General features: G+C 37.6%; 1 protein-coding gene across 5 annotated transcripts in view; it reads left to right on the forward strand.

Moving 5' to 3' along the window:
* The window catches only part of LOC143039509 (uncharacterized), a 393,621-nt gene that overhangs the window by 213,563 nt on the left and 167,558 nt on the right, over positions 1-12,500 (forward strand). For all 5 annotated transcript variants that reach the window (XM_076209647.1, XM_076209649.1, XM_076209648.1 and 2 more), the window contains exons 4-5: positions 7,906-8,001; positions 8,837-8,985. In XM_076209647.1, the coding sequence (XP_076065762.1) occupies positions 7,906-8,001; positions 8,837-8,985 (245 nt within the window). The remainder of the gene's footprint in view (positions 1-7,905; positions 8,002-8,836; positions 8,986-12,500) is intronic.

Here is a 12,500-nt window from a genome sequence, read left to right on the forward strand (position 1 = left end):
AACGACCCATCTCACCGTAAAAGGGGCAATAAAACGTTTCACTTTGTTTCCTTCAGGCTCTGTGTTTCTTTCCTTCCTTCCATTTGGAGTCTCTGGAACTCGCTCACCCTACTGATACTTTACCCCATCTATTTATGACTTAGATTAAAAAAAAAAAAAGTCTCCCATTTAGGTTATACAAATTGGTCTTTTATATACATACATACATACAGATAGTAGTCGAAATATACGGATCTCCTATACTTCTGATATTATTTCTCCGATATTGGGTTTAAAGTGTGTATTTACAAATGTGTTATAACACTACAGTTTCACACACACACACACACACACACACACACACACACACACACACACACACACACACACACACATATATATATATATATATATATATATATAAGGGTATAAATGGGCAGAAGGTTTTCTCTTAAGCATGTATCGTTAAAAGTGATAGTTAATTCAGCACGTAGTATTTTCTTTAGGATATTCTCCTTATTCCGCAAGATTATCTTCGTCTCACTTTCAAGGTGTGAGATGATTTCTCCATAGGAAGTCATCTGAGCTGCCATATCGCAATTTCGATTCACATTGTCTCTTCTTCAGTGGAGCGGATATGGATTTTGTCGTCTCGGTGGAAGAGATGGGAATGCTCGCTTTCTGGGGATCTGGCCAGTATTTAAGGCGTAGTTAAGTCGTCTGTCTCGTTCGTACTTGTCGCTGATTGGTGTTGATATCTGGGAAATTATAGGTCTGAGTTTATTGCCAGATTTGTGTGTCTTAACGTTGTCGTTGCAATAACCTATTCCATATTCACCAGAGAGCTTGCTGAACTTAAAGCTGTTGGATGCCGCATTGTTTGTCTCGATGAACTTGTTCACTTTCTTTTTTAGCGCTGGCAATAAACTCAGACCTATAATTTCCCAGACACCCACACCAACTTACGGCTTGGGCAAGAGACTATGCATGATCCTGACTCCATATGTACCTTCTATCTCAAGCTTAAACTCGGCAGCAGAATATCTGTATATTTTGAAAACTAACCATGCAAGAGGTACTGTTGCATCATTGGACGTGGAGAACCTATTCACTAATATCCAGTTGACCGCACTATCAATTATATCATCAAATGCGTCTACATGAGAACTACACCCCTAAACTTAACATTCCTGAAGTAGTACTCCGTGACATGCTTGGGTGTTGTACTAAGGAATCACCCTTCATCTGTCCCCGTGGTCACAAATATCGTCAGATAGATGGGGAAGCTATGGGTTCTCCCCCTAGGAGTTCTTCTAGCGAATTTTCTCATGGGAAGCATTGAAGAAGTGTTTAGCACCATGGAAAAACATGACATCTACTGCAGGTACATCGTCGATATATTTATCAAGAGCGCCAACGCAGAATATATAGAATTAGACTACGCGTACAGGAAACCTCCGGCCTGGTTTTCAACACAGAATCTAGCGGCGATGAAACGATGCCATTCCTGGATATTCTCGTGACGCAGACTGATAGCTCTTTCAACACAGACGTCTATGGGAAAGCAACTAATCCAGGCCACTGTTTACATGGATGAAGTGAGTGCCCTCAGAGATGTAAGGACACTCCTCCACTGTTGCACGCGGCAACAAGCGCATAAGGAAATCGAGCGCTCCACCCAAGTGATTAATAACGGATTCTCCAACAAGGGACTCGGCAAACGAAGAAAATCATGGGTAATTGGAATATTAAAGTATTTCTTAATAAACCATGTGCATTTAAGAAATTAATAATTAAGAATCCACCTGTTGATTCAGATGGCTGCATATACAAAATCCCCTGTAGAGATTGTGAAAAGTATTACATCGGACAAACAGGCAAAGAACTATGAACCAGAATTAAACAACACAAATATAGTGTTAAAACAGCACAATAATCCAATGCTTTATTTTTTCAAATGAAAGATTTCAATCATTGTATTAATTGGACTAATGCTTCCTCTATTTTTTCTTGTAATTCATTTGTCAATAGAAACATTATAGAAAGTAGTATTATAAAACATTCTGAAGGTTCTAATCTTAATATCAGTAGTGGCATTTATAAATTAGATAAATTCATCATCAACAAAATTTGTAATCAGGTTGTGACCAAAAGTAATTTGGTGATTTGTGTTGTTCTCTAAGATTTATTCTTTTTCATTTGTGACTTTTTGTGCATTGCCAGTTCCTTTCCTAGTGTTTAGTCTCTTGTCTTATAAACCTTATTGTACTACTAATTTCATCTGTATTCCCCTGAAGATGTGAATAACACGAAAGCGCTTGGGAATTACTGTTTCTTTCCTTTGTGGTTACTAGCAATTTTTTTTGGATTACGTGTTTTTAGTGATCATTCTGCATACACACACACACACACACACACACACACACACACACACACACACACACACACACACACACACACACACACATATATATATATATATATATATATATATATATAATATATATATATATAAATATATATATATATAAATATATATAAATATATATATAAATATATATATATATATATATATATATATATAACCTAAAGGTGGAGGAAGTAGACGAGGGATAATAGGAGAATTTTAATGCTTTAACGCTTCGAGCCAAAAGGTCTTGATCACGAAGCTAACAATGACGTACAACATTAAGGACATTTTATACACACTCAGGTCATCTCATGGGACGCCTAGAGATTGTTGCCACACTCATAACATTTGTGTATTTATTTTCTTTAACTATTAATAAACGTGTGGCTTTCGATATATATATATATATATATATATATATATATGTATATATACATATATATATATTATACATATATATATATGTATATATATATATGTAATATATGTATATATATATATATATAATATATGTATATAATATATATATATATATATATAAGTATATGATATATATATAAGTATATAATATATATATATATATATATATATATATATATATATATATATATATATATATATATATATATATATATATATATATATAAAGGCACTTATGCCTCCTACCACAGCTACATTCCATTGGGCGTAAGCTTCTCGTTGCTTACTCTACGTAAGAGATACAAAGTTACTAGTACGGTTGAATTATTTCTCTTGGGGGACAACAAGACCTCTCCACGACATAATAGAATATACTAGAACTACGTAAATATATTCTTCATTGTCGAATACTTAATGTATTCCTAGATACAGTATGTCTCTTCTGATAAAAGTATTTTGTTTCCATAACGTTGCTCTAATACAAGAAAGAAATGTGTATTTACATAATTCTAATACACACGGGTCGGAAGCAAGTGCACGCCATAGTACACTTCCCTGAAGACAAGTGACTTGTTAAGCATGCATAACATGTTTGCATGAGACCCTGCATTGCAGGCTCGTGGTACAGCGCTCCTTTACGAAGACAATAGCTGAATAAGACGTCATTCTCGGCCATAAACTTGAAACGGTCCGCTTAAGCCTGTACGCGTGATAATTTGACCTCAACATTGCCACAGACGACGCAGGCAAAGGCCGGGACCCCCCAAAAGACTCTGTTAGCCGCAGAGACGATTCAATCCTACGTCCTGTTACCCAACATTTAAAACGGAGATAATTTTCTTGCCACGGCAATGCCTCTTGGTGTTGTGCGCGCCGGTTGGGTTTTGTTATCACGGGGCGGAGGTGGTGCCAATTAGTAGTGCCGCGTCCTTATCTTAATGGCACCATTTGCCTCCTTGCCGCCGCAAGGCACTTCATCCACAACCTCGATAACACGGCGGTCTTTCTCTCTTGTGCTCATTGAAGCGGTGTTGGGTCTTTTGTCCTTTGTCTCTCTGTGGCACTCATACAAAGCCCCCCGTTGTTCTTGTGCCACAGCCAGTGTTTCGGGTGACCCCAGAATCTTTGGGACTCTTCAAGTGTTTTCAAGGTTGGGTTTTATTTTTGTGGCACATACATGAAGCCTTGCTTTTCTTGTGACACTCTAGGAAACCTTGTGGTGTTCTGGACTCTGCAAGTGATCTCAGGGTTGGGTGCCATTCTTGTGGCACTTACAAGATGACTTTTTTTTTCTTGTGGCACTGTTTCGGGTAACCCCAGTGTCTTTGAGACTCCTCAGGTGGTCTTAAGGTTGGGTGTCATTCTTATGACATTTACATGAAGCCCTGGTTTTTCTTGTGGCTCTTTGGGTGACCTAGGGGTCTTCTGGAACCTTTCGGTGGTCTCAGGGTTGAGTGGACTTCTTGTAGTACTTACCTTTTTTTTTTTTTTTTTTTTTTTTTGTCTTGCAAATGGTCTCAAGGTTGGGTGTCATTCTTCTGACACTTACACAAAAACCCTGTTTCTCTTGTGGCTCGATGGGTGACCTTGTGATCTTCCAGACTCCCCCAGGTGGTCTCAAGGTTGGATGACCTTCCCGTGCCACTTACACAAGGACCTATTCTTCTTGTGGCATTCTACCACTCCTTTGGGTGATCCGAAGTCTCAAAAACTCTTAGATAGTTCTAAGAGGATGCTTCACTTGGTACTCCCATTTTGTTTTGTTTCTGATAATCTCGGTTCTTTCTTCATCTTTGTGACTCCAACGAACTCCCCATGAAAGTGTGTATGTTGTCACTGTTACTCCCTGAGGACTCATGTTGTCACTATGATATCACCTGATGTCATTAAACACTCCACTGGAGTAGGAATTTCACAAAGATGAATAAGATTGCTTGACGGCAGATAAGGACAACTTTGGTATGGATGAATGAGTTTAGTCTTTTTATTACCGAAAAGGGAGAGGAGAGACGAATAAAAGAGCCAATCAATAGCTAGAATAAAAAGAGATGAATATCAATTGGCACTGAGATGTTAATACACAGATCATGAAGAACACAGATCAAACCCTACTTTAAATACATACATACATATACCAAAAAATCTCTTCCCCCTTACATGGGAGGTAGCCAAAAGACAAGGCATAGAAACCACTCCCACCCATTTCATCCCCTACATACTCTAATCCCCTCTACCCTCTTCCCTTCCTCTTATCTTGGCACCTCCTGGATGACGGGTCATCCCTGCATCTTGTCCACCGTAGATCAAACCCCACTTTAAATAAATGAATAAAATGAATAGATAAATGAATAAATAAATAGATAAATACATAAATTGATAAATAGATAAACACAACACAAAAATAGATAAGAAAATAAATATGTAAACACCTGTAAGTACCTGGAAATAAAAAAGTGCATATGAATTAATTAGTAAACAGTTGAATAAAGCACACACTATATTGAACAGCTTACCATGCCCACCAATCCAGGGTATTAATCTAGGGCTTAATGCAAGGAGCCTTTGTCGCAACTAACGTTACCATTTTGTTGCAATGGGATTAATTATGGCTTTCGCTTCTTCATAATACTTCATGACCTGTGAGGCACCAGTGACGTGATATCCGTGACGCTGCGTGACCTGGCATTCGTGGCACTAAATGACCTGATATCCGTGACCTTGCGTGACCTGATACCTGTGGCATTGGGTGACATGGTATCCGTGACCCTGTGTGACCTACCACTCGTGGAATGGCGTGACCTGATGTCTGTGGTGCTGTGTGACCTGATACTTGTGACATGATATCCGTGACGTTGCGTGACCTGGCGAAAGTGTTCAACTTGGTTCGATTGTCTTCTTCTGTAGGTGCTTGTAGGTGCTTCTGTAGGTGCTTTCTGACTGATGGTTGACGATTTTATTGTGTCACGGGGTGTAGTCAGTTCTCAAAAGTTCGTGAACACATTTTTGGGTCCTTAACTAACCCAAAAAGACATTTTTTTGCTCAATCTATACATGTATGTGCAGCATATATGTATGTGTGTACGAGTATATGTACATATGTATATATATATATATATATATATATATATATATATATATATATATATCTTGATGGCGCAATTGGTTAAGTCACTATCACTTGCCACGTGCTAGCGCAGGTTTGAGTCCTTCCTTAGCTGTACCGCGTTTCAATTTCTGCATGTTGCCCTCCTCGAGCTTCTCGATGTTGATGGCGTAGAATTAAAGTGAATTATGGTTGATAAATGTATATACATATATATATATATATATATATATATATATATATATACACACACACACAATATTTCAACGCGGTAGCAAGTTATTAACACATATATTGCAAAATAATGACCCTGTAGCGACACAGCGTCATCTATAAACAAATGAATCTACTACGAAAAATGTCGACGGACTTTAGAGCCCGGCTGTGTGTCTACGGTAGTAAAACGTTTAATTGTATCTCCTGAGGGGACGCAAGATCTCCGTTGTCTATCTCCTCCCTCCCAGGATGTAAATAGTTTTCCTAATTGCCTTGTCGCTAAGATCGTTTTTCTCTTTCGTTTACCCAAATTATTCGCTCTAATTGCTCAAATGATATCCTCCGGTGCTATACAGAATGTTCGTGAACTTCACCGACAAACTGTAAGAATATATTCTCCATCGAAAAACAAACCCACAATATTCTGTAATGAAATGCAAAACTAACAAAACTATCATGTTTTGTAAAGAGTGTGATTGTCCAAGTCAGTACACTATGCAGCAAACCGAACACCGGCGGGGAAGGGACGGGTCGTTGGTGTTCGGTTGGCTACAAAGTATTCTGACTTTGGCTTCCATACTAATTGCAAAACATTATAATTTTGCATTTCAATATAGTATATTTTGAATTTGTTTTTCGATGGGGAATGTGTTCTTAATTTTATTGTTGAAATTCACAAGCATACTGTATAGGAATTCCTTGGGTCATACCTACTTTGGTAATGAGGACAGGACTCCTTGATAAAGATAATGTCTGTGATAACGAGGACACTTTTTTTGGTGATGTATTGATCGGCTCATCTACGTCTTCAAATGGTTCTCTTCAGTTTAAAGGGATTAAGGACACTGTAGCAAGGTTAACTTTGAATACGTCACAACAACTCAATCAAATGATCAACTCACCAAAATTGAGATTGACATTTCAAAATTCTGACATCATTTGATGACATTATTCTGGTGATTTCGTGAACCTCAGTACTGGCCCCTTGTCTGAAGGTGTCTTAATGGACCGTGACCCTTTCAAGAGGAATGTAGACTTTCAATCGAGTAAAATAATCTGTTCTTAGCCAGAATCAAGTACTTAAAGTATGTCACAGGGTTGTAGAGGTCAAGAAACAGAGTCGGTCAAAAGTTGGGCAGAAATACTTTTGTGTATCTGTACAATGGTACTGCTCTACGTTTAACGATGTCTAAATTCTGAAAATGTGACACAAATTTGTATATACAATATTATATATATATAATATATATATATATATATATATATATATATATAATACATATAAACACGCATACACACACACTTGCATATTAATATAACACAACAGTACATTTAAATCCATCCGTCGCAAATAAGAACAGAATATGCAAACCATCTCGTGTTGAATAGATTACCAATCTGTAAAACACGCAAAGTTTTCATGTTTTTGTAAAAGATAATAACCACAGTAATGGCGTTCTGTTTTAGAATAATCATTACTTAGGAAAACCACAAGGCGTTATGACGTCATGTCGTTGCTCAAAGAAGCTCCGCCCCTCCCTGCGTGCTGACTTTACGAACGTTTGACTCTTCATAAAACTATAAACGAACAAGGAGGACAAGAAAATGTATATACTTGGCAAAGGCCGACTTGCTCACAACAATGCGTAAAAAATATTTCTTATGTACCATGAGAATCATAGGCAAAATAGAGACACAGTCATGGAAGTTCGTATATACGCATCCACAAACATACACTTTTGGTCTTTGTTAACGTTTGGTTTCTTTTCTTCTTCAGGAGAATCGAAAGGCATCAAAAGAAAGAAGGACGGATCGCTGGGTGACGGAACGGAGTCGCCACAACTTCAGGGCTCCATCAACGACAACTCTGACGGTAAGAAAGGGAATGAGGAGATGAGGAAGATGGAGTAAGATGAAAAGTGAATGGAGAAGGGAAAAGAGGGTAATAAAAGGTTGAAATAAATAAAAGAGAATTGTTAGAAAATGCTTTGATGTTTGATGGAAGAAGGTAAGAGTAAAAGTAAGAGAAATATTAAAAAGAGGTGATGAGGAAAGGGTAAAGGGGAAGAAAAAGAAAATGGAGGATAAAGGAAGGGAGGGGAAGGTGGAGAAAGAAAGAAAAAAGAAAAAAAAGAAAAGTGTTGCAACATAAAAATGGAGGAGTAGGTGAGGATACAGAAGAAGTTTTTTTAGTAACTAACCAGCGATTCATTCCTTAAGGTCAGTGTCGTTACGAAGAAGTAATGTCATACGGATGGTAAAGAGAGGATTGAAGGAGGCAGTATGTATGTAATGTATGTATGTATGTATGTATATATGTATGTATGTACGTATATATGTACATATGTATTCATGTATGTAATGCATGTATGTATGTATGTATGTATGTGTGTATGTATGTATGTATGTGTGTATGTAATGTATGTATGTATGAGTATGTAATGTAATGTAATGTAATATATGGATAGATGAATGCACGGGTAGATGCGCGCGCGCGTGTGTGTGTGTGTGTGCGTACGAACTTATGTGTATACGTGTTTACGTATATTGTATATCTATTCATAGTGTTATATCACAAATACATACAAAAATATAAACATCTTCTAATCTACCCCTATTTACTAACTAGTTCATTAAGTCACTAATCCAGGACGCAATTTTGAAAAAAAATCTATTAATGACTTTTATTTTCGAATTTTCGCCTGCAGCCTCCGGAGATCGCAAGAAGAAGAAGGCTCGAACGACGTTCACGGGGAGACAGATCTTCGAACTCGAGAGGCAGTTCGAGGTCAAGAAGTACCTGTCGAGCTCAGAACGAGCGGAGATGGCAAAGCTCCTCAACGTCACTGAAACGCAGGTAGGTTCTTCAGGAAAGACCCCGAAGTCTTCTTCGGTGAGTGTGACCTCAATTCTTTCTCGGAAGTCTCCTCACTTGGCAGAAGTCTCCGTCGAAGAGGACCTCGTGGGTACTCTGAGAAGTGTGATCTCCTCTTTTGTAGAATTACAAGTCTGAGGGGAGCTTCGATCTCATGGGGAAAGGAAGTATGCTTTGTAAGAAGTCTCCTGAAGAGCTCGGATCTCCTAGGGAAGGGAGGTACTCTTTGTCGGAAATCTCCTGGGGAGTTCGGATCTCCTAGGGAAGGGAGTTACTCTCTGTCAGAAGTCTCCTGGGGAGTTTCGATCTCCTGGGAAAAGGAAGTATTGTATGTCAGAAGTCTCCTGTGAACCTCGGATCTTCTAGGGAAGGGAGGTACTCTTTGTCAGAAGTCTCCTGTAGAGCTCGGATCTCCTAGGGAATGGAGATACTCTGGGATCTTTGTCAGAAGTTTCCGTCGGAAAAGAGCTCAGTTCTCCTAGGGGAAGGAGATACTTTAGTGTGTATGATCACCTCTGTTGTAAGAAGTATAAGTGTGAAGGGAGTTCGGATCTCCTAGGGAAGGGAAATACTCTGGCAAGTGTGATCTCTTTTGTCAAAGTGTCCGTCACAGGGTCGCTCGGTTCTCTTAGGGAACAGAAATACTTTTTTTTTTGAGGGGGGGAGGGCAAAAGTACTAGGGAAGGAAGTTACTCTTGGATGTGTGGCCTCCACTTTTTCTCAGAAGTTTCCACTTTTGTAAGAAGTTAGCGTCGAAGGGGAGCTCGGATCTCGTAAAGAAGGGAGTGTGTGATCACCTCTTTTATAAGAAGTCTCCGTATAATAGGAGTTCGAAGTACAGACATCATACAGCTAGTCATATTGTGGCCTAAGGCGATGATGCTATCAACATCTGTTGAGACAAATGGAGGAAGGTGGCTAACGAAGACACGGGTCTTAATCCGAGTTTATTCCTGGTCGGTTTCGCCCTAAACTCAACGATTAGTATACACACAAACACACATTAAATTCTTTTCCTTATTCTGAGCTTCGAAGAACTTGTATCCATTCTACACATGTTACTCAGGAAGTGCTGATAGAAATACATTTAGAATACAAGCACTGTTTGGCAATAATTACTAGCTACCAGTTTTAATGAAACTTGCATTAGAAAAGATATTCCACCCGCCCGTGTGTGTATATATATATATATATATATGGGAAACTGTAATGTTATTACACACTTGTAAATATACACTTAAAACCCCCTATCGGAGAAATGATATCAGAAGTACAAGAGATCCGTATATTTCGACTACTTTCTATTGAAGAGGACTACAGATAGTAGTCGAAATATACGGATCTCCTGTACTTCTGATATTATTTCTCCGATAGTGATTTTTAAGTGTATATATATATATATATATATATATATATGTATATATATATGTATATATATATATATATATATATATATATATATTGAAGAAAATAGCAATTGATGCATTGATGATCTTCTTGTGTAGAGTTTCAATACGTCTAACTATAGACTTGGAACTCTACACAAGATCATCAATGCATCAATTGCTATTTTCTTCAATGAAACCTGTCTACAGGAAAACCTGCTGCCGAAATATACAAATATATCTATATATCTATATATATATATTTAGCAACACATCACTGGTGCCTGCAAACAGCAATGATAACAAGCATAGAAATCCTTACCAATGACATCGCATCTTTTTCTAAATGCCCTTCTATCGATAGCTTCAATAATAGATCACTTCTCGATTTCACTCCAACCAATTTCCCTGTTTTACTTCTATGTGTTCAATTGTGATTGGATGGCTCCGCGAGCATATTGACAGCAATTATCCAATGGTATTGCTTCATTTATCTATATGTCAGTGATCGTACAGAATGAATCCTTTTTATGTTTCCAAGTGTAATTGGTGCACGATGGGTGCCCGTTCGTATTGATTGGGTATTGACCAGCTACGGTCATCCCCGCTCTCCAATCCACAAAATGCAGCCCAACAGATTAGCAATTTGATTACGAGGAAAAAAAACCCGGTGTAGTTTAATGGTGGGTTAACGGTTTTGGAAGAACGGAAGTGTCATAGAAACATTTTTTTTTTTTGGGGAGGGGTGTCCTTCCAACCCAACCCCCTTTTTTGGGTGGGTGAACGGTTTTGGAAGAACATAAGTGTCATGGATTTTTTTTTTTTTTTTTTTTTTTTTTTTTTTTGTGTGTCCTTCCAGCCCAAATACTGTTTTGGGTGGGTGAACGGTTTTGGAATTACACAAGTGTCATGGAAACAAATGCTTTATTTTTTTCCCCCCGTTTTTTTGGTTTTTCATTTGGTCCTTCCAACCCAACTTTTTTTCTTTTCTTTTTTTTTCTTTTTTTTTGGGGGGGGGGGAGACTGGGGCATTGGAGTCCCCGGGGAAACAGGTTTCGATTTGTAAAACCGTGAAATCAGAAATCGCCACTAATTCTGGTTTCCCCCCCCTCCCCCCCTCCAATACTATGGCGCATTGTATAGCTGTAATAACAAGCGTCATTTAATTTTATTACTATCATTACTTTTTCATTTATCTATTCTTTTTATCATTACACACACACACACACACACATATATATATATATATATATATATACAGTATATATATATATATATATATACATTATATATATATATATATATATATATATATATATATGTATATATATACTGTATGTATATATATATACTGTATGTATATATATATACATATATATATATACATATATATTCATATATATATATATATATATATATATATATATATAAATAAATATGAAAACATAGCACAAGTAATTAGTGTGTCTTTAGTCCCTTGCTCAGTCAAACACGAGGAAATGAAAAATGTTTCAGGTAGCGTTGTCTATAAACACTGAATATATATACATATATATCAACTTAGTATTGGCAAGGATGATACATCAGATATTAAATTTCACAGTATTTGCTAACACATGAGCTTATTTGCCAAAAGAGGAGAATATCAATAGCAATGTTTTATCTGGAATCAAACGGTATATATATATATTTTTTTTTTTTTTGTTTTTTTTTTTTTTGAAAAAATCAATGCAAGATTTTCTCTACATTTACCAGCGGCAGTGGCATGTAATTGGCATCATCGGAGCCATTTCCCGGCATGACCAAATTATAACTAAAACGATATCAATGCCACAAATTATGCTCTTATATTCAAATCGTACCAGATTCCTGACGCCATGGCTCGGTTTGGAAATTAATTTTAGAGAAAGAATTCACAGGGAAATTGGTTTAGTATAAGTAGCTGGAAAACCATGGCTAGGTTAACCCGATTCAGTTAAAAAAAGAGAGATAAAGAGAGAGAGACAGAGAGAGGTGTGGGGGAAAAGGGAGAGAGAGAAAGAGAGAGAGGGAGAGGGAGAGGGGGAGAGAGAGGGAGAGGGAGAGAGAGGCGGAGAGGGGGAGAGAGAGGGA

The sequence above is a fragment of the Oratosquilla oratoria genome, chromosome 26 (assembly GCF_046742065.1).
Source record: "Oratosquilla oratoria isolate Oo_2021 chromosome 26, ASM4674206v1, whole genome shotgun sequence".
Taxonomy (NCBI): Eukaryota; Metazoa; Arthropoda; class Malacostraca; order Stomatopoda; family Squillidae; genus Oratosquilla; species Oratosquilla oratoria.